General features: G+C 42.2%; 1 protein-coding gene across 1 annotated transcript; it reads right to left on the minus strand.

Annotated features, from left to right (window-relative positions):
* Window positions 1-247: 247 nt before the first annotated feature.
* On the minus strand, window positions 248-18,536 carry jmy (junction mediating and regulatory protein, p53 cofactor). Its single transcript, XM_034895952.1, has 10 exons — window positions 17,128-18,536; window positions 11,350-11,523; window positions 4,435-4,585; window positions 3,899-4,068; window positions 3,095-3,260; window positions 2,240-2,430; window positions 2,061-2,141; window positions 1,421-1,516; window positions 819-1,335; window positions 248-614 (listed from the first exon to the last, which is right to left on the minus strand). The coding sequence occupies exons 1-10, from the start codon at window positions 17,989-17,991 to the stop codon at window positions 304-306; spliced, it is 2,721 nt and encodes a 906-aa protein (XP_034751843.1). The 5' UTR covers window positions 17,992-18,536; the 3' UTR covers window positions 248-303.
* Window positions 18,537-18,740: the final 204 nt, after the last annotated feature.

The following is an 18,740-nucleotide window of genomic DNA, read 5'->3' on the forward strand; positions in this document are numbered from 1 at the left end:
CCGACATAATGAGAGGTTAGAGGTTGTATCCTCGCCAAGAATGCCACAGCAACGACATAAAAAAAGATTAGTGGTCCATCTTTACAAACAACACAGAAGTATGAATAAAAAACAAAAAACAACAACATACTTCTGAGCGGTTTTTGATATATAAAAAAAATTATAATAAATCAAGGGGTTTTGTTCAAATTGCACCAAGGTATGTCCACGTGATTTAACCCTGGTTTGACTGCTTGTTTTGTCTTCATTTTGGCTCCACGCATCCCAAAAAAAAAACTAAAAAAAAACTTCCTAAAAGCCAAACTAGTTTTCCCAGTCCGTGCATGGGAGGCCTTCGTCCTCAGACTCGGACTCCGGTGAGGCCTCTTTGATTCTCCTCAGAGCCTCGTGGATGCTGCGGGTCAGAGCATCGGCCGAGTGGGGGAAGCCCTTAGCGCGACGCTGCTGCTCCGGACGGGTCCGTACCTTCTTCAGCCGGACACCCTGCCGGATCTGAGCCAGGATGTTGTCGGTGTCGTCGTCCGGGTCGGGGGCCAGGACTCGCAGCTCGGCCTTCCTCAGGTGGAAACAGCCACGTTTCAGAGAGGCCAGCACCTCGTCCATGGGGGAGCTCGCTGCAATAACACACCGTTGACACAGTTAGCCTCACATAGGTAAAGACTTTTTAGAATACAATTTAATATCTGTTTAACGATCCTAGAAAACCAGTAGTTAACCTAAACACACTTTTTTTTTTTTAGCAATTATAACTAACAACTTTAACCAAAGACTTTTCATTTATTATGATAAAAAAAAAAAAATGTGAGTTTTCTCCTCACCTCTCCTCCACTGAGACGAGTCCAGCGAGGCCGTCTTCTTCAGCTTCTTCCTCGCCGTCTGCAGCTGACTGCTGTCAAAGAAGCGAGGGGAAAATGGAGCCAGGGGCAGAGAGGAAGATTCCGACTGGTGTTCATGGTGCCGCACTGGGCTGGGATTATTCTCCCTGCCCTTACCCTGCTGCTGCTGCTCCTCCGAGGGAGGAAGTGGCGGAGGAGGCGGGGGAGGTGGAGGAGGAGGAGGACCCAGGGAAAGAATAGATGGAGAGTCTGAAAGGGGAGGCAGTGAGAGGAATGGAGGTGAAGAGTCGAGATTTTTGAGTTCGACTGTAGGTAAAGAGACGCTGTCGCAGCTGCAGACATCAGGTGGAGGAGGAGCAGAGAGTTCTGGGAGATCGGAGATGCAGTCCGTCTGAACGCTGGCCGAATGAGTGCTGGGCTGTTGTCCGGCTCGCCTCTGGCTGTGAGGCTGACTCAGACGCAGCCGGCTGGACTTCAGAGTCACCTGGCCGGGATAACGCTGATCCGGAGAGTCAACAGACACGAGGATCAGTCACGGGTCAAAGCTGACGGAGCTAAACAGTAGTGGATGTCTCAGTTCTCACCTGTTTGAGGCTGCGAAGTCTGTCCAGAGTCCTCTGCCTCTCCTGACTCACTCTGGCGTTGCTCTTGGCTTCATCATCTTCCTCAGCTTCACCATCCTTTACAGAAAAACAACAGAGTAGATCTGATGTAGTAACAAGTACGAGCGTTTGGTGTGGTGCAACATTATGTAACTTACGTAATATTACACTTTTCATGGGGGATACAGTGTTCTCGGTCATTTTTTCTAAACCCCACAACAACAACAATCTCATTAAAAAGCCAACTCAACACTTAGTATCATTAAAAACTAAACCAAGATATTGAGAAGGCCTAGTTTGCTTTTAAATACACTGATCCAAACTAACAGCATGGGTGGGAATCCCAGGGGGGTTAGTGGGTCACGGCCCCCTCCCCCAGAAATAACATTAAAACCTATGCTTTGTTTTGTGAATAACATAATGACGTGTACCTGACAGGTAAGGAACAGGGAGACCAGGGACGGTCAGGTGTAGAGTCTCAGGTAAGGAACAGTTTTTTGTGTTTTTTCTCACAATTTACTACACCAAAGATTCATAAAACTAAATTTGCAAATGCGTATCCGTTGTAAGCACACCATCAGATAAAGCCCCAGACTCCAAATGCTAAATATTTGAGTCTTACCTGTTGCAGTGTCTGCAGGGAATTGCCATGGCTACCTTGTTGATGTTGTATCTTCTGGTTGTGATTGACAATGCAGATTTCCTATTCAAGAAGAAAAAGCACAGACACGATGCAGTAAAACTGACCCGTGGAGCCGTTTGACAAGACTCCCCAGAGGTGTCTTCATCTTTAGTGCTTACCTTCTTTTTTTTGAGGTAGACTTTCTTGGCAGTGATGCGGCCCCTGCGGGCCTCAAGCTGCCGTGTCCTCTGCTGTAGGACGCTGAGTCCTTCATCTCGGAGGGGGGATGGTGGGGTGGCACGATCTTCTTCACCCTTCATGGCATCGGGGCTCTCAAAGGCATCGTAGTACACCACCTCATCCTGTCGCTCTGGGACAACATCAGAACACATTTGTCAAAGTGCAGTTCATAAACACTGCTGGTGCTGTATAGGTTCTCAGTTTGTATAGCTGGTGTATAGCTTGTTCAAAATCCAAATTAAAAAGTTACTGATTAAAATGTTTTGCTGGCCTTTTTACAAGAAAACTTAAATTAGCCAAATGTGGTGCGTTTCTCTGTTTCTGTGAGATTTGTTATGGTCCCTGATAAATAAATGTAATAAACTAAAAAAAGATCAGAGTGGTTTCAAAACATTTACTGTGTTTTTAAAACAAAAAATCTTAATTAATCGTTAATTTGATTTACAGTTACGCAGAGCTATATTTTTTGAAGCCAATAAAAACATGATAGAGTACAAACGATACATTGGCCAATATTCATTTTTTGACACTGACACAATTTTTGATGCCTGTTAGAAATCTGTTAGAAATTATGAGTTAGATATGTGCTAAATGGCCAGTTTTACAGTTGAAAAAAAAAAAGACATTTGTCAGTGCTGTCTGGCATCTTACACATTTCTGTACCGAAAATGTTACCCATCAGCCCATTTATACTCTGATATCAATATATCTGTAATGAGCACAACTAAGACAGATAGATGCCATTAACACCACGCTGTCACAGTGAGCCCTTAAAGAACAGAACTGATGCTCACCTGTCATTTGCCTCCGTAGACTCTGCAGCTGTGCAGTGAGCAGCAGCTCTTCACAGCGCAACACTTCTGCCTGAATATCATACAGCTGCAGCTGCAGCTCGTAGTACAGCGCCTCCAGCTGGTCCAGACGCAGCATGGCTTCCTCCCCACCTTGCAGACCTTGCATCTAGGAGGCCACGGCACAACAACACACAATGCCATCATTACTCTACCGCAAACCAGAGGACATATGCCATAGGCTGGGTGATTTGGCACTACTTCCTGCCTGTGCATTTGTATTTTAACACAACTGAATACTGAACCTGAGACAGTGTTCCTGTTCTCCCTCTAAGGGCTGAATTACACCACTCCAGCATACAACATGTACTTTTTGTATGCTGTTTTTGTACGTACACATGCAAAGCAAGTATTTGACCAGACAGTAATTCCCAATGAGTCATCTCTACTGTTACACCAGGATGTTTTTCACAGCGTTGCAGGATGTCTGAGCCATGATGTCATGTTACTAACATCAGTCCCTTATCTTGCTTTTTTCCTTCTCTCTCTCTCTCTCTCTCTCAACTCACGCATATATATAAAAAAATCTATCTGTAACAGAGTATTTTTAGATTGTGGTCTCGGTACTTCTACTTAAGTCAGAGAACAGAGTACTTCTTCCACCTGTGGTTATCGTTGCTTTGGACAACTCCTTGCGTATGACAAGTTTTTTAAGAATCTACTCCCTGATCAGCAGTCAGGGTGATACATCCGTGATACATTTTCTTCTGAGTAACTTCAGTGTGTGTGTTCCATGGTGTGCTTTACCTCCTCCTTCAAGCCATGTTTCCTCTGTTCCAGGCAGATTTCCTTGGCCCTCATCAGCTGCAAAGTTTCCTTGGAAACCGCGTACTGCAGCCTCTCCATGCGTTCAACCGCCGCTGCCCATGCCGACTTGCCAAACTTTCTCTGGTCAGCACGCATCCGCTCATTCAGAGCTACAACACATTAAATGAGGGTCAGCAATACAAACGGGGGTGCAACAAATGGTTGATTCATAACTTAGTTGATGGACATAAGTTAAATGGCAACTATTTTGATAATCAATGAATCCTTTGGAGTCATTTTTTCAGAAAAAAGCCGCTGGAGTCAGCCTCTCCAATGCTCGGTATTTTCTGTTCTTCCTCTATTTAAACTTTGGTATGTAAGAGGTTGGAGATCTGACACACATCGCTACGCGGAGGATAAACTTCACTTCGTTATGGAGTAAACATACAACACAAACGTTTAAAAGGTAACAGCAAAGACAAAAGCCCCCCCCCGCAGCTTTCTAAAGGCGGGAAAGGCGTCCTTCCTGTGTTTACCTTTCTGTGCCCGAGTCGTGGTTTCAAAGAACTTGACAGTCAGGTCTTGTATGGACAGAACGGCGGCGTGAGCCTTCTTCTGCCACTCCTCATCTTCTTTCCTCAGGCTCTCCACTCGGCGAGGACCCAGGCGCTCCGTCTCTAATGAGATCTGATTGGGGGGGCAGACAGGTCGATGAAGCAGGTTAAACATGAGGGGTCTACAAAAATATCAAAACAAAAACAAATCAATTTACACGCATTCAAGCTCTACAGATTTACAGTCCTTATAGTCCTTGTAATACCAGCACATCACAGCAGATGGGGGTAAAGGCGATGCCTGACATTCCTGTACATATTGAAGTTACAGTATGTTTTAGTGTCCTACTGGGCTAGGGGAACAATAAATAAAGAAAAAAATTCTGATAACTAAACAGCACAACTATGAATGCATTGTAGAGGGAGTTCATACTACATGGCACAACATCTCATGTCAAGTTTACTTTCCAGCAGCTCATCTCAGGCCATGGGAAGAAGAGTGAGAAAGGAGGAAAAAGCTAAGCAGTGCCACATGGAGTCCTGTCCTGGCTGTTGACCAAGAATTGAAACCCCCTCCTCCAAGAGGAGACCACATGGAACAAACTGTACACAGGCTAATTAACTCTCTGTGAGGGCCTCATCTACATAAAGTCATATATTATTAGCTCAATGTGAAACAGATGGGTGTGGGTGCTCAAAAATAAACACTACCAAACCTTAAATGCCTTGATTTATGTCAAGCCAGCGTACTCTGTGTTTTGAGGTGTGTGTGTGTGCACACATGAGGCAAAAGAACAGGGAGGGGTTTTGGGGTGAAAGTGGGAGCGAATGTGGGAGGATAGATTACATCAGAGACCAGAAAGAAAAAAGTATTGGACAGGAAAAAAATTTAAAAAACGCTTTGAGAATTAGGGGAGAAAAAAAAAGATTTTCACTTCAGGAATGGGGGAAATCAAAAAGAGAATGATTATATTAACCCAATATGGTGATCTCATTGTTCAGGTATCCTGTAACAGAGAGTACAAAGTACCAAAGCACCAACATGTGAACACATCTGAAGAAGAGCAGGCTCCAACATTTAACACCCACAGAGCACCAAATGACACTGCCATCAGGAGAGCTGGTGACATGTCACACTGCCGTTGACCCATCTGTTGTTAACTTCTGTGCATGCTGTTGTTAAACTAAAGCAAAAAAAAAAAAAACATCTGGTATTTATTATTCTTGTGTATTTATTAGAATGTTTTGTGCAAAGCAGAAAGCACGTCCAGTTAACATCAAGGCTGCCGCACAAGGTGATACATGTCGAGAGAGGAGAGAGAATGATCGTCCTTTATGTGCAAAGTCAATTTAATAAGCTAGGAAACCGTGTGAAAAAGCCAATTTAAATATTACAGGGATCAATTGTCTCAAAGCTCTTCTCACAAAGAGTAGGTAAGTAGTTTCAAGGCGTCCCCCACTGATTCAGACTCAGTCTATCCCACCGTCAGTTTCAATGATTGACAAAAAAGATGCAGCCGAGACGGACATAATTTTCATTTGGTACGTTCTTCGTCCTTCAAAAACCTGGCACCTACAAAATAAATCTCAGCGTCAAAAGGAGGCCACTACGGTGCAGAAAAATAAAGAAAACAAGATCTGTTGCGTAAAAGAGTGAACAGGGTCAACAGAATTGTGTAGAGCTGATCTGCAAAACAGGCAGAGTGACATATTTGTCATTTGTATGAAAAATAAAAATAAAAATAAAGCACTGGACGGAATAATAAAAAGATATGATGGAATATGACCAATAAAGCACTTTCCATCTCACCTGTCACCCAGTTATTTATTCATCACAACTCATAATCATACAGCGGGAGAGAAAGACTGAGGAAAGATGAGGTCACTGAGAACACTATTATATACCTAAATGATGATTTGGAGTCAAATATGCTCACAATTCATTAATAATGTAAACGTCTAGCACCTTTTATTTAAGCTACCAACCTGTTTTGTTTTTTTGTTTAACACTTCTCTTCTTGTGGACAACTAGAAGCAGACAGGAAGCGACAGGGGAAGAACAGCAATAATTTGCTTGATTTCCTTTAACACCTCTGGTCAACAGCTAACGGTGACAAAACACAGACGTGTCAAACTCTCTGAAAATAGACGTGACGGCAGCTCCGTGGTAAAGTGCTGGGCTTGCAGCGTGGATGCCGTCATGGTGGTACTATCTTGTTTGGTTTAAATAGTTAGTGTTTATCAGGCAGCTGTGGGGGATGGCGAGATCTCTCTCCCTCTCTCTCACTTGGATTAACTAATCTATATCAATACCTCTAAATGGGACTCATGATGTATGTAATCAGTTCAATAGAAATCAACATTGAGGTACACTATTTACTTAAATTCAGATCCTTAATAATGTGTGTAAAATCTGCTTGATAGCAGGTGTTTAAGGGACCGCCATGACAACCGCTGTCATCTAATAATGCAGTTGAAAAGTAACTGGAGCTCACTGTGGTACAATAGTATCTCAGACTTGTTACAATGAAACCACATTTTTAATTCATGGCTGCCCTCTGACCTTCCGGCAACAGGACACCGCTCCGACATGCTACAGGGCCGTCCAACAAAGCACCGCTCACCAAAACACTCAACACCTTTTGTTGCTGAATCCTTAATTCACTGCTCCATCATTCACTGATCCAGTAAAGCTCACATGTCTACGGTTGAGGAGAGTAGCACGAGTTAAAAAGATAACATTTTACTGGAGAGCTGCTACAATTTATTGATTAGGTGATCGATTTTTCAAGCAAAAAAAGTTAAACATTGTCAATATGAACCCTTGTGTTGTCCTTCGTGTCACAGGGACTTGTTTGGTTTGTTTAACGAGTTCGAGTGCAGGAGGGGTCTCGGGACCCCGAAGGACAAATGACATCACATAGCACGTGAGGGTCACCGGGGACCTGAAGCTCAACGCAAGGCCATTACAAAAAGTCAAATAAACTGAACAGGTCCCAGTGACCCGAAGGATAACAGGGATAAGCTTCTCATTTGTGAGAATTAGTGGCGTTTCTCAGTTTAGTAATACTAATATATTTATTAAGTACATTTCTTTTTCAAAAAACAAAGTGCTTACCAAGGTTGAACCAGGAATAAAACATGACATGACTGCACGGAGGCAAATAAAATCTGACAATTACAATAAGACAAAAATAGAAATGGAATAGAAAACCCACCAACAATATGTGTGATTGTAACTTTATGTGATATATGGGATGGTAACCTAAATATCTGTGGGCTTTGGACTGTTGACTGGACAAATCAAGCAATGGAAATGTTTCAATAGTTTGAAATTTTATTGGCCAACCGATTAATCAAGAAATCATTTGATAATGAAAATAATTGGTAGTGTTAGCCCTAATTTGCTGTACAACTCAGACTCAGTGTAGCCTCGGACTACAACAACCTTGAAATATCCCAGCTGAAAACACTATAACAACTTCTCTTAACCTACATTATGACATTCTCTCTACTCTTTGACACCTCTCGTTGATTGAATCTCAACTCCAGTCTGGCTTTTTAGCTTAAAACCCTGTTGGCTTTTAAACAACCTCACACGTACCCATGTGTATTCACACTTTCAGATGGAGTCAGGACAGCCTGTAATTCCATCAAGCCACCGATACTCTGCTGCTCTGGTCCTTTTCACATCACCTCTGCCACATTTAAGTAGAATGCAAACTGCATGCAAATTTCAGTAGCATGCGTCCTGATTCCCAACACCCTCTGCTCCCTTTTCACCACAAAGCAGAAGCTCTCCACCATCCCTTGACTCATCAGTTTGGGAGAAACCAACCACCTCTGCCGACATCAAGGGTTCATTTGCATACAGCTTTGTTTTCAGCAGTTGGATCGCCCCGAGGGGAGCAGGTGGTTGGGCTAGAAACTTTGGCATAGTGCAGAGCTCATATTCTCAGACAGCTTCATAAAACATAAAGTCAGAAACATGCAGCATACGTTAGGGGGGGGGGGGTGGACACCTCAGAGCTTTCAGGTAAACACGACTTGAAACACTGTGTCCAGCAATTTAGTAATGCAGCTCTACAAAGTTACTCATGACACCTAGGTCCAGATATCCTGAATTTTAGCCTCTAATATGGGCCGAGCTCCAAAACACTGGACACTACATTACCCATAATGAAGTGTAGATTTCTAATAGATGTTATTCTACGATGTCAGCAAGATTGTTAATCTTACAAGATAGAGCTGGCGATAGAGCTGAGAGGATTAGTCGATTGTTGACAACTACTTTGATATTCAATTAATAATTTTTTTTGGATTTATCTTTTGAAAGCAGAGTTTTAATTTTATTTAATTTAGCATTTTATGACAGTACTTAAAAAAAAGTAAGATTTTAGTCACACAAAACAAGGATTTGAACATGCAAACTTCAACACTTTTTCAAATACCACTTTATAATAGAAAAGATTCACTGATTAATTGAGAAAATAATCAGCTGATTTATTGAGAAAATAATCAGCTGATTTATTGATGTTCAAAACATTGATTAGATTTTTATTTTTACTGTCAGCAAATCTCATGAAAAGACAATCCCCAAAAATGTTCTACTGGTGAATCTAACAAAAACAGGTCACAAATGTTCTTAAAAAAAGGATTAATTATTTTGTAAAAACAGCTGGACAGTGTGGTTCTTAGCAAATGTCTCTCAAAATGGAAGAAATAGTACATTTGTTGGGTACTATTTTAAGCGGCGGATTAATCGTCATTTGGTGCTCTGGTGAGTATTTGTGTTAGCAGGACGGTACATGTGAGACCGAATCAAAAGAAAACTACAGTGTGTGTGCGTTCATGGTAATGAATAAACATGTCCGCCAGTGCAACAGTGCGGCTCACTGATGTGTATTTGAAAGTTTTTGGACAAGTTGTTGAATACATTCATTGTTGGCTTATGTCTTTTCATTGCATTTACTGACAATAACAAAAATATCCCCAGAGTGATTTTTTTAAGAAACGAGAAACGGTAAATGTTGGTAATCCAGTGAAATTTCTTAATTTAGATCAGCATCCGCCCAAGAACCCAAATACTATAACTCACACTCATAAAACCCACCCACACAGTCACTCACTCTGGTTGGTGACAAGATGTTGGATGAGCATGCTGTGTAAGGAATTTAGTTAAGAGATGGGAAAGTAGTCGCAACACAACAAAGACAGAGTGTCTAAAGAAGGATACAGATACAGAATGTGTCTAATCAAACAGTACTCAATGTGTCACATAATATCACAGCCTGCACATGTTGTACAGTCCAGTCAAACTTGATTCCCTGACCACTCTGGTTAACAGGAAACAGACGTTCTGTTCATGTTGTTCCTCACTGTTGGACAAGCTTGTTATTTTTGCCTTCCTATCACTGACTTTCTCCTCCGTTGTGTTATTACTGACTCGCTAGATTGGACTCCACCTTAAACTCATGAAGTTATGTGGAACAGACAAAGTGGTTATGGGTTTAGTACAAAGCCTGTGTCTAAAATCACTCTCTATTAACTATACAGTGCACTACATTTACTGTCTGTCATTTTAATTTGAGTGTCCAACTTCTGTTCTATATAGTGCTCTAAAATATTCCCAAAATGGAATAGGAAAACATAGTGTCTTTGGAGAGTACAGTACTTTCTGTTACCAGTCCCACACTGCAAGGTGCAGTCGAGCAATGCTACATCTATCAGTGATGATGCTAAATAATGATGATCCACATGTGTCCAACGTCTCAATTTAATGCCCACTATAGAGCTCAAACTGATGTGCACAAAAGGGAGAGACATGACGTGAAAGGGTCCTTTTTTGGTGTGTTAGCAAAAACAACAGGAAGTGGTTTAATTCTAACTTAGTCAAGTTTGAACACACAGACATTTAGATTCAGTGGACTTACACTTTCTGAGGATATCATTATCTATGATGTGCATCGCAAATACCAGTCCATAAATCCACTTAGAAATCATAGAAATAAGATGCTTTTCATAGCTACAGAAGCTGCCTAAGAACATCACATTTTTAGGTTTTCTTCAGAATCATCTATCTGTATTTTGCAAACAAAAGCTCCTATTAGCTAATTCGGCATATTTTCAAAAGGCCAATTTGCCAACAAATGTGGGCGAAAAAACAAATCCTTGGGAACATTATATTTCCTGTTTACAGCGCTAGTTGTCTACCTTAATGGATGCTACCTTTCCTGTCTGGCTGTTGAACGAGTCAATGTACTTTGAGAGTGAAGTACTCTGACCTATTGACCCAACCAGCCATGTGTAAAGACTGAACCCAGCTCAAAGAAACAGCAGAGATTACCCTGTGGATTTCCTTCTCTTTTCAAGCCTCTAATGAAAGAGAAACAACGAAGATGGAGAGGAGAAAGAGTGTGGAAAACAGAAGAGAGTGCTGAGGCTGCAGAAATGCAGAGTGGTTTAGTAGTGTATGTAATAATACTTATGCTGGTTGTTAAGCCGCTCTGGGTTGAGGGGGGAAAAGCCTCTCTGGCTGATCCTCTGCCCTCCACAGCCCCCAGATACAAAGCTACAGGGTAGCACAGACTGGCTACAACATCATCATCATCATCGCCGCATGATTCCTCAGCAACTAATGTCATTAGAGTGGGCTTAGGAGGGTAGGAGGCTCAAAGGAGGACATTACCATGCAGTGGTTTAGGGCTCGTTGCCCGGCACTAACCGTGGCTTTTAAAACCACAAGAATAGCATCATAACTGGCGGAGTACGCTGTAGCAGAGAGGCCGTCACACTGTGTTCCAAGACAGACCAGTTAGTCGGCTACAGTGAGGTCTAAACCTACTTAAACCAAGCCCTAAAACAGATGGTATTTGTATCTGTGCTTGTGTGTATTACCTTAATCTGCTGTCTGCGCAACATTGCCAGTTCCCTCATGTCCCTGAAAGGCTGAAGCAGGTAGTGGTAGAGCTGAGTTGTTGCTTCCAGCAGCTCTCCATACGCCTCGTCCTCCTCGGGGTACACCTGCAGCAGATCCACCATGCTGTCCATGGATTTGTGTCTATCCAACACCTGGGACAAAAAAAAAAAAAAAAACATGTAGAGAAAAGATTTAACAGTGAAACAGGTGAAGGGTGCAACATATTGCCTTCCAACGTTTAAGGACAAGGATGGTGTTATAAGACCAAAACCAACTATGTGTTTTATGTTAGGTTGCCTTCCTCTTCCCCAGACAGTCTTTAGCACAGAGCCTATTGTATGTATGTATGTATGTATGTATGTATGTATGTAATAAGTAAGTAATCTGCCACTTCTTGGCAAAAAGAAAATCCCCAGCATTACCCTTTAAACACATCCAACTGAGAAGAAATTAAATGACACACTTTTGATATATTAACAGAAAATATTGTAAGGGGTACAACAAAAGAGCCTTTTTGAAAGGGTTCGTTATAAATAATACCAAGGTTGGATGCTTTTCTGATTTTAATGGAAAACTGGATTTCAGTGTGTGGCGAGTCCAATTCAGGATTAAAATGAGTCCTAAACAAAAGCTTTTTCAAAGCCCAAGAACATAATCCAACCCTAATCTATAAATGTGAGATTTTTAGCAGTGTGAGAAAATCTCTGCATGCATATGTGTTGTTAGCAAGACATCCGAAAATATATTGTTTGAGTGAAGTACAACTGCTGATTTGTACCATATGTCCTGCTATCCACAGAGTGCTCATTGTTCCCGAGATAAACGCTGTCAAAACAGCTATTGTACACACAAATCCGATTCATCTACCAGCTCTTAGAAATCAGTAGCTCCAGTTCATACAGCACAATACTTCTCCTTCACTTCTGCCTCAGATAATATTGAAATGTGCCGCCACCCAATCTTCGTCCAAAGCGGTGGGTAAAGTGCTCTTCTCTCTGCAAGGAGATATAGATATGAATGGAGAGCCTTATATTAACTCCAGGCTTCCTTTCCGAAGCCCTCCACGTTGGGAATAGACACTGCACGATTCAGCTCGAACACTGCTCCCACTGTTTACCTTGGGCTGTGTCTCCCTGGTAACCACTGGCCAACCGTACACCCACTGCCTGCCTCTACAGTCGCTGCGGACCAGGAAACCCCCCGGGTTAAATGAGCCGACTCCTGCCTGGCCACGAGCTATGCAACTTCGCAAGCAACAAAGGATTGGGTTATGTGCCATTTAACTTATGAACTTCAACAAAACTGACCGCCTAAAGAAATCTCTGAAAATGGATTTCCTCTCACTACGTCCTTTGGTGACCAAGCTGTTTTTTGTAATGCACCATTCTGGCCGTAATTGTATTTACATAGTCAAATCTACTTGTTAATTTTGAACAGCAAGACGTCAGAGGGACAATGAGTGTTTGGTGTGTGGGCTGATGAGCCAGGCAGAAGGATGACCCATCAAAACAATTAGTTGAGCAATTGATTAGCAGACTGATTAATTTGCAGCTACTTTGTATATAACATCCCCCCCCCCTTGTCCCAGCTTCCCAAATGTGAGGATCTACTTTGGATTTTCACCAGTTATTGACTGCTGTGGAAATATTACTGGAGACTAATTGCACAACATTGGACTGCATTACCATGGTTTAGCTCAGAACTCTCCTGGCCACCCCAAATTCTGGTCAATCAAGACTTGGATCTCTTTTCACATAGTTTGAGTCGCATTTGTTTAAACCACTGTCTGTCTTATCACTTTTTAAACTCAGTTTTTCACTGTAGTCTGGTGACTTCATGGCAATGGTTTTCATTGGTGTTTTATTTAGTAAAAGGCAGCACATGTGGTCTCTTACCTGTTTTATAACAATTATAGTGATATTTTTGTTTCTCCAAACAAAATACTAACTAAAGCATACACATGAATGGTTGAGCTACAGCAGTGAGCGGGACATTAAATGTAGTTTATTTCTTGCTTTTCCAAACGGTTTGAAAGATGTCGTGAAAATATAGTTGATCTTGGGTATACACACGGTCTAAACAGTCTGAATGAAAGCACTCCAAAGTGCAATGAGTACATAATTACAGGAGTTGTGTGAGCTATAGTATAGACGCTGCAGCTCTATCATTTATCTAACTCTTACAGTTTGTCGGTACTAAATCTGCGCTGTCTTGTCGAAGTACTTTTCTCTCTGCCTTTGAATTCAAGTATCTCACAGGAGGAGCGCGCCTTGACTGTGATCAGAGCAGCCATCTCCGTTTAACAGCTTTCTGAATTTACCAAATGCATTTTAGGAGACGTAAAATGCAACAGGATTCAAGGTCGATGGTAAGGTTCTTTGCAGAGCTGCCACCAGCTGTGAATCAACTAAATTCGGACCTACAGTTAAAATCATATGACAAACGTGGTATGTTTTTGCCTACCCCCCAACAAATATTTCATGTAGGGATGAACTGCGTAAGAAGATTAGTTGTTAACTGTATCCAGCAGAGGCATATAATATTAATGCTTTCAGCGCAAAGATAAACACAGAACTAGTGTTAAAAAAAAAAAAAAAAAACCTTAGTGAGTAACACTAATGAGAAAAAGTTTAACCGCATCAAGCAATGTAAAAATACAACTAAACGATGCACACATACCACAACAAATCCTAAACTGTGTGGGCGCGCGCACACACACACACAGACACACACACACACAGCCTTTTATCTCTTTTTGTGACTAGGTAAAATGTATAGTGTGAGGAAATATATGTATGGGCATTACAGCTAATACCAGTATTCGATTCATAAAAATACCCTTTTGATAGCAGTTTTAATCAGAAACTATTTTGATAATTGTCAGTTTTTAATGCAAAATTAAGTTTCAAGACTCTGGTTGCAGCTCCAAATGTGATCTGTGAATTAACACTCAATATCTTTAGGGTTTGAACAGTATGAGAAAAAAAGGACATTTAAATATATGTCAATATCAGTTCTGGAAACTTGTGAGGACATTCTTCACTGTTTAACATTTTATAATCCAAATGATTACTCAAGAAAACACTCAGCAGATTAATCAATGACAATAATTGTTGCAACCTTAACGAGTGCATTACATGCCAGGTTTACAATATATTCACACTTTAACAATGCTGTTAAAGTTCCTCCATTGCTCATTACTAAATGTAGTTAATGTTTAATCAGCTTTCACACACACACACTTCACATTATCATCACACAATAACACTACAAAACAAAGCCTCTAGAATTTGAGTATTAGCTTGCAACGTGTCAGGTTTGCTGTAGGCAAACCTACTTCTGTTTAACAGATAAGAAAGCCACAGGAAAAGTACGTTTCTGGTGAATGATTGACAGATACAGGCCCTACATCTGTGGAGTGTTTCCACAAGCCTGTTGTTTTGCATATTTGGCCTAGTTATCATCAAAAACAGGGCTGAGATTCAGGCTGCATCTTGTGATAAGACTCCATTACACACCAAACAACCAGGGTCCCTAAAACCAGCACCACCATAACAGTGATGGGTGCCGGGCTGCAATCAAAGTCTTTTAAACAATAAAAGTCTAAAAGTCTGCTGTGATGCCCTTTTAACTAAAAGACACTGGGGGGGTTTTGATACAGCATAGTATTGCAATATTTTCTGTTGCAATACTGTATTGATACCCAGGCGCAAAGTATCAATCTTTTATTTTATAAACACGTTGGTCAGTTTTTCTGCTCGACAATCCCATTTTGCAGCAACAAAATTGAAATGAGATGAACAAACAGAGGAATTTATCTTTTTAGATTAAACAGATGTGAAGGAATAAAAGGTCACTGTCACACACACACACACGGTCTCACACACACACACACACACACACGATTCTCACCCCTAACAGGCACTAGTCACAGAGCCAATGGGCATCTTATGTAAAGCTCTCCTTATACTTTCTTCTAATCACATAATATTTTAATCTCAGTTTGCAGGCTAGTGTTATGAAGGAGCTGCATGAGGTTTACAGTACATTCATGTGTAATGTTATTTTCTTCTGAGCAATCATTCAAATGTTTAAGAATGAGTGAAAATGTCCTTTATAATTCCCTACAGGCCAACATAACTTGATTAACTCTCGTATTGTTGAATCAAACAATCTTTGTTCAAAAAAACCCAAACAGTGTCTGAAAAGTGTCCAAGCCCTTACTCAGCTATTTGCGTCATCCAGTTTAACAAAACAACAAAAGGAGGTGAAACACTGCCCGGGGCTTTGTCTCCTCTCAAAACACACAGTGACTGATCCTTACCTGGATTCTGTTTACCTTTTACAGTAGTTTTTGCAGTAAACTAGTTGGCTATCCCACTCACCTACTCTAACAGCTAGGTGATATTTGCAGTGATGGAATGTACCACCACTGTACTGAAGGTATTTTACTTAAGTATTTCCATTTGACGCCACTTTATATTATTTCAACTCCACTACATTGTGTGTCTCTTCTCCACTAAGATCGTCAGACAGGGTTTGTTACTTTTCAGATTACAATGTTCCTGTTCAGTAAAACGACTAAATCGCCAAATTAGGTGATTTTGATTGTGAATGTTTGTGATTGATGTGGTGCAATTTCCAGCTTACGAACTCATGCTATGTAAATTGTGGTAACTGGGATCTTCTTCAGGTCAGTGTCCAACAAAACCCCCATAACCTTTCCGGGCATTGGAGTTGCTTTGTGCCTCCACAGACATAGCATCCGTTTGACGAGGGAGTACCAAGGCCATAGGGAATGTAAACACACACACACACACACAACACTGTTTGTCTGTGTTGAGATATTTGAGCGCCCACAATAGCTTTGTTTGCATTGAAGGTTCCGCTAAACTTAATGCGTCCACCATGAGTTCACATACACCAGCAAGAAGACAGGCACATCAAAGAGTTGGGACGACACCTGCCTCGAACTCATCGAAACCTCCCAACATTCTTAATGTATGGGAATTGACTCGTGCTGCTCCTGAGTTTTTTTTCTTAATAATAAACTAAAGGATGACGTGTTTGTGGGTTGACATAAATGTCCTGCCTCTAAGCTAAATTAGTCTTTAGAAAGCCATGACAGGGCACATTGTACTGCACAATGAGTGGTCAACTTGTACTTTAAGCATATTTTGAGGGTACATACTTTTACTTGAGTAAAGTTTTGAATGCAGGACTTTTAGTTGTAGTGGAGTATTTCCACTGTATGGTATACGTACTTTTACTTAAGTAAAAGATCTGAACACTTCTTCCACCACTGTCACATTTCCTACAGACATAAATTAAAACTCCTCACATGTCTTCAGCTGTCTGGACAGAGACCGAAACAATCTCAACAGCTGTGGTGACACATTATTCCTGTAGGACCGCCTCTAATTGTTCTCCTGTTTTTTCTATGAGACTCCCTTCAAACTGTTCAGCCTACTAGAGAGTGGTGTCTGGCCAGACCAGATCATATTACAAGGCCTGTGAACATGCAGCAACAGATGGTGGATCACAGGGGGGGGGAGACAAAGGAAGAGGAGGAGTATTAGCAGGCCATGAGGCCCAATTATGCTCCAAAAACTAAATGCTTTCTGTGGTTGTCCTAAAAAAAAAGCCTTCACAAGTAATATAGGGCTGGCTTTAAAGAGTGTACAATGTGCTTTTAAAACATCAAGTACCAAAAGATTCATATCACACATACATCTTATTCAAACAAGTTGATTCACCTCTTGCATGCGCCTCTTGGCCCTCTCCAGAGCATCTTTATAGCCTTTCTGCCTCAGCTCACTCAGGCTCTCGTAGTACTCGTCCGTGTCCTCGCTCTCGGAGAAAAGCACCTCTGAAAGGATCTTCCATCCGCAAGTGTCCAGGGCATGACCCAGGTACACCTGCAGCTGGTAGCACAGGGCGTCTGTCTCCCGCTGCGACACCCCCGAGGCACCAAAAAGCACCGACCACACGCCGGACTGCTCCTCGGGGAAGGAGGGTAAACACGGCTCCAAGTCCGAGTTGACGGCGCACAGCTGGAGGTGGGCTGCCTTTAGGTCCTGGAAGGAGAACACCCCGGCCCAGCTGAAGTCCTCACGACCACTGCTGTCACCGTCCCCGTCCACTGGGTCAGCATCATCCGCAGAGAAATGGACATTCACTGGGTCCAGGATCTCGATTTCCATTACTTTCGGTGTCACAATATCCCAGGACCCTAATGTGGGACTGACACACTCTGATGTCTTTAAAGCATTTTTGTCCGCAACAACAGCCTTAGTTGTGGGCCTCCCTTTAGGAACGGCAAGTGGTCTAACTTTACCCGCTTGGCAGACTTCATCTGTCTTACTTTTTGTGTGTTTCTCTGCCACGGAGGCACCGGGGGAAAGAAGCGGAGTGCAAGCGGGGGCAACGTCAACAAGCGGGTCCAGAAGAAAAGTAGTCCGTCTCTGCACGGTTCTGTTGTGGCAGGTTATGGCGAACTTCCCCTCGATTTCGTTCCAGGCCACAATAAAGACAAATTTATGCCTCTCTTTTTCGTCGAAGACTTTGGGTCGGACGGACACCCACTCGGACTCCAAGTTATCCTCCATCGTGAATGACATCTCATCCAGCCAGTGAAAAAAGACCAGATTAACGTTGGCTAAAAAAGGAAAACAAATCAGATGTCGAAGCTACTGCTAGCTACGGTTAGCTAGAAAAGTAAGATTTGGCGCAGTTGAAGCGAATGGACCGACTAGCTAAATTAGGAGGTGAAACAAAGGCTGTCCAGCTTTGTTTACCCGCTGCCAGCTGCGTGCGAGCTGAAGAAAACGCAGCTAACGTCGGTATCCCTCCACACGCTCGGATTTGGGATCCAGACATTAAGAAGTTCAAGCGGCCAGACTCGCTCGGACACAGCAGCGCAAACGACGGACGAAAGTCTGCTTGATAATGTCGGTTGTCATGACACCTGCTCGTTTACCTGCACCCGATGCTCGCGCTGACTGTGTCGCTCTTTGTCCGCTCGCAGACAATCGGGCTCTCAGCGTCACGTGTGAGCTTCTGTTTACAAGCAGTCAAGGTGCGCGTTGTTAAATCCGGGGAGGGATTTAACTGGTGCACTCCCCAAACACATAGACGGCGTTGCGTTCAGGTTCCACGAGGAGACTCGTACATACCAGAGATAGAAGAAGCACTCAGATCTTGATCCACCTACAATCAATCTCACTGTGAAGAATGATCCATTTCAGAATAACGTGTTATATTATTGAATTATTGGCACACAGGACCCCCATGTAATCTAATCCCCCCCCCCAGTGAAAAGTTGACAGATAATTGGATTGTTGATATTAGAACTTCTGTTAACAGTCTC

Source organism: Etheostoma cragini, chromosome 16 (assembly GCF_013103735.1).
Source record: "Etheostoma cragini isolate CJK2018 chromosome 16, CSU_Ecrag_1.0, whole genome shotgun sequence".
Lineage (NCBI taxonomy): Eukaryota > Metazoa > Chordata > Actinopteri > Perciformes > Percidae > Etheostoma > Etheostoma cragini.

Bases quoted from the DNA above. Each gene is read 5' to 3' on its own strand.
- jmy (XM_034895952.1), bottom strand. From the start codon at position 17,991: ATGTCATTCACGATGGAGGATAACTTGGAGTCCGAGTGGGTGTCCGTC. The intron at 4,586-11,349 runs GTAATACACACA...CCCCCCAATCAG, and splicing joins TGCGCAGACAGCAGATTAAG to ATCTCATTAGAGACGGAGCG. The intron at 615-818 runs GTGAGGAGAAAA...GTGTTATTGCAG, and splicing joins CTCGTCTCAGTGGAGGAGAG to CGAGCTCCCCCATGGACGAG.